The sequence below is a fragment of the Penaeus monodon genome, chromosome 35 (assembly GCF_015228065.2).
Source record: "Penaeus monodon isolate SGIC_2016 chromosome 35, NSTDA_Pmon_1, whole genome shotgun sequence".
In the NCBI taxonomy this organism is placed as follows: Eukaryota; Metazoa; Arthropoda; class Malacostraca; order Decapoda; family Penaeidae; genus Penaeus; species Penaeus monodon.
In genome coordinates this window covers 11,592,609-11,596,759 of record NC_051420.1, presented here as the reverse complement: position 1 = coordinate 11,596,759, position 4,151 = coordinate 11,592,609, and the positions used below count along the sequence as shown (strand labels likewise).

The 4,151-nt window shown below is 33.0% G+C and overlaps 1 protein-coding gene across 1 annotated transcript in view; it reads right to left on the bottom strand.

The window, feature by feature from the left end:
- Nucleotides 1-2,750: 2,750 nt before the first annotated feature.
- The window catches only part of LOC119595073 (golgin subfamily B member 1-like), a 23,200-nt gene continuing 21,799 nt past the window's right edge, over nt 2,751-4,151 (bottom strand). The window contains 2 exon segments of the mRNA XM_037944213.1: nt 2,751-3,512; nt 3,990-4,054. Of these exon segments, the coding sequence (XP_037800141.1) occupies nt 4,030-4,054 (25 nt within the window). The 3' untranslated portion in view covers nt 2,751-3,512; nt 3,990-4,029.

Below are 4,151 nucleotides of genomic sequence, written 5' to 3'. Positions count from 1 at the left end.
AATGGGAAATCTTCAACCCTCAGCAGAATCATGGCATATATTTAGATGTAAATTTAAATATTCTCTTTGTCTTTTATCAAATTAATTTCATGAGAAATCAGGGTGTTTTTACTACATTCAGTTATACTGCTATCTAATACAAGTGCAAGTATAATTATAAAAAAAAAAATCCTAAATTATCATGCACTTGCAAAGGTTACCTCAGATAGGTTTGTATAATTCTATAAACTAATCTCATTTCAAGTTGCTTTTTTCACTTTATTTCTTGATTGGATTTTTATTTTTTTCAAATGGCTGATGTTTTTTTTTTTTACTTCATGATGGTTCCTTTCAATTGCCTAGGGTTGTTCAAGGATACTTCTGAAGCTATTTATATATTTTTTTTGCTCTGTTTATTGTGTTAAAAGTTATTTTTCCAAATCTTATTCCATGGTAATGATAAATCTTTTAAGTTAATTGCTGAACTGAAATACAGGTGCATCCTATTTTATTCATATCTTACTTTTAGTCTTCTCCCCTCAATCCCTTGCTTGTTGTCATGGGGGGGGGGGGCTTAGGAGATGGGGAATGAGGCCTAATGTGGGGGATCACCACTGCCTTGGACCTCAACTTTTGCATGGTCTTTTCTTCGTCTTCTTGTTCAGTCCACTTATCCTATTGGTTAAACTCATTTTTGCTGTTTTTGCCACAATACTTTATCATGATGCTCCCTACTCCTGTAACTCCATCCCCTTCTAACACCATTTACCTTACACTATATCACATCAGCTCCCCCTCTCTACCCATTTCACTACCATACTGCCCTCTACTACTGTTCACCCTGTAACTTTACCCTAATCATTAAGTAGTTCTTAACCATTTTTACTACTTTTTTTTACTCCTCTACCATCGCGCCCTTTGACCTTACCTCATGCTATCAGTATATTTTGAATATGCCTCTTAAATGTTGACACAGCAGAAACTTTTCAATAAAAAAATAAATAAAATACCACCTTTGAGGTCATATTTTGAATAAACCACCTATGACCTTAGAAGTTGATGTGGCAGAAAAGTTTCATTAAATAAATCAATAAAATTTTTAGTTTTCTAAAGCCTTTTTCACATGAGCTGGCATAATCAGCCAGCTCAAGCAGCACTCTGCTGTCAGAGATGAGAAAATAATGAGAACATTTTTACAAGTTTGCATGTTCATGGCCATTCGTCATGCCTGCTCCAACAGAGCCTTTTTTTATATATATTTTTTCTCTTTTGTATTAACTGGTCCAATCTGGTACTCAGGGTCTATGGAAATTTAATCTTCAGGAATCTTTTCTTCTACCCCACTTTAGTTCATTTATGTATTTTTATATTTCTTGAATTTTAGTCCTTTCTCATGTTCAGTATAGGATATGGGTTCCATAGCACATAAATGTCAATCTGCAGATTTATGCCCGTGATATGAGGTTGGAATATGTGAATATATACTGACATAAGGGGAAATTTTTTTTTTTCTTAGTATTTACTTGGAGTGCAATATACTAAACGAAGCAACGAAAAATACTTTTGATAGTTATTCATAATTAGGGAATAAGTTTTGATTTTGTTTACATAATTAGGCACTTTTCTTTCTTTTATATATATATCACACTCACACTCTCACACTCACTCACACACTCTCTCTCTCCCCATCCCACCCACCCACCCATCCAAAACTCACCCACCCACCCATCCACTCACTCACTCACTCTCACTCTTTCACTCACTTTTCTTTTTCTTCTTTTCCTGGATTATTTCTGCCTTTCCTTTCTTTGGCCTTCTGTAATCAGTTGCATTCTGATGTTCTCTCAAAGTTTCTTCTACAAAGCCTCCAAAATTTATAAAAAATTTATTTAACATCTCCGAATCAATAACAATGATAACAATAATCCATTGACAAAAAAAGAAAAAAAATATGAAAGAAGGATACAAAATGCGAGACCAAAACATAGACAAGGGGGAAGGGGGGAGGCAGTTGTGAAAAACGAAAATAGACAAGGATTATAAATAACATCAAAGCCCAAAAAAAAGGCTAAATCTTTTCTTCAAATATATAATCTTGTATTTATTAAATATCTCACAATACAAATATCTTTAATTTTCCACATACTGTACACTATTCAATATAAACAAGCATGTCCCTTCACTGGGCATTCACTCGCGTCTTGTCAACCTGTTTAACAGATTTCCATTATCACACTCATATACCTTTGCTGGGATGTAAGTGTTCAAAATGTTTCTAAACTCTAATGCAGGTCTAAATGCAGGTCCAAGCTGAAGCATCTAATGACGAGACAGTGTCATATATTATTTCTGTAAAGAATATAAAAAAAAAAAAAAAGGAAAGAAAATAATGAAGCATTTTAAGATAGCACAGAAATGGAGAGAGAGAAGAGGGAGAGAAAGAGACAGACAGAAAGATCTGGAAGAAGAAGAAGAAAAGAAAAAAAAAAAAAAAAAAAAAAAAAAAAAAAAAAAAAAAAAAAAAAAATCTATAATTTGAAATGATTTGTCACTTTCTGTGGAACACTTACACACCATGACCTAAGAAAATACATACTTAAAAAAAATTAAAAAATAAAAATATAAAAGAAGTGGATGGAAATTATGAAAAGATGACCCCGAACCTGACTCTTCACCTTTTGCATATTAGTGCATTTATTGTTTTTACATTTACATATTTATCTTTGTTTTATTTTTTAATATTTATACATGGATCCTTCAAAACTAAAGAATTTATGGAAACGTATTTATTCAAATTTTCTCCAAGTCCACAAACGTCCTTGGTTGATGAATGGAGAAAACTTTTTCAATTAATTGTATTCCTTTATCGAGCTCTGATGGGAAAAAAAAACACGGTTTGGTCTACACTAACAAGGTCTTCAGCACCTCAAAGGTTGGATATGATGGTCTGTTTAGGCTTGTGTATTTATTTATTAATATTATTTTTTTTATATATATATATTTTTTTAGTATATCCAGTTTTGTTTCTTTTAGCAACTTCACTAGTCATTTTCAAAGGGTATAAATTTATTTATTTATTTATTTTTTTTATAAAGAGAAACATCAGAAAATAACAATGTAATACATAGATTATTATGTAAAATGCAATGACCTCAAAAGCTTAAGAACACTACAATAAATATTGTAAAAAAAACAAGAAATGAAATAGAAAAAAATATAAGAGAGAGATGAGGAGATAAAGAGGAAGAAGGAGGAAGAAAAAGAGAGAGAGAGAGAGAAAAAGGCCAAATGAAATCCATTACAAAAAAATAAATAAAATAAAATAAAATAAAATCCAGGATTTATCATAAGTTGGCAGCAGGGAATGATTGAAAGGTCATCACATAGCACTTTTGGGAAGGAAGAAAACTTTCCAAAATGTCAGTGGCTTGATCCAAGAGACTGACGAGATTTGCCACCGCAGTGCACACGTCTCCTCCTGACGCGTGCGAGCCCTCCCTTTGAAATGGAAGAATTTGTGCCTCCAGATGATCCTGTTCAAAAATTAAGAGAGCAAAACATCATTTCAAAAGCATTACACTTTTTCCTTACCTCGGAAAATATTTAATAAACTGTATTTCTGAAAAGATATATTTTATATAGTTCAGAACATACATTTACAATGCAAATCAAATTTCAAATGATGTCAGAGGGTAATGATTCTGAATGTGCATACAGTACTCATTAAATATCTAGGAGGGAGGGAAGACAAAAAGTAGAGACAAAACATAGGAAAAGAAGAAAAAAAAAGGGAAGGGAAGGAAGGAAGGAAGGAATGAGAAATAAGGGAAGGGAAGGAAGGAATGAGAAATAGGAGAAAGGAGGGAAGAGAGAAAGAGTGGAGGAAAGGGAAGCGAAAGCAAATGGAAAAAAGGAGGGGAGGGAAAATAGGAGGGTGAGAGAGAGAGAGAGAGAGAGAGAGAGGAAGGAAGGAAGGAAGGATAAATTAAGGGAGGTAAAGGGAAACTCACATGATAATGTCCAAAGATGATGATGCCGCTGCGTCCCTTTTCACACGTGTAATACTCTTGGTGTGCTGGGGGTAAGAAAATAAAAATTGACATGTTAATTTTCAATACTGCAATGAAAAAAAAGATATTACAGCATGGGTATTTACAAAAGCAAATGAGAAT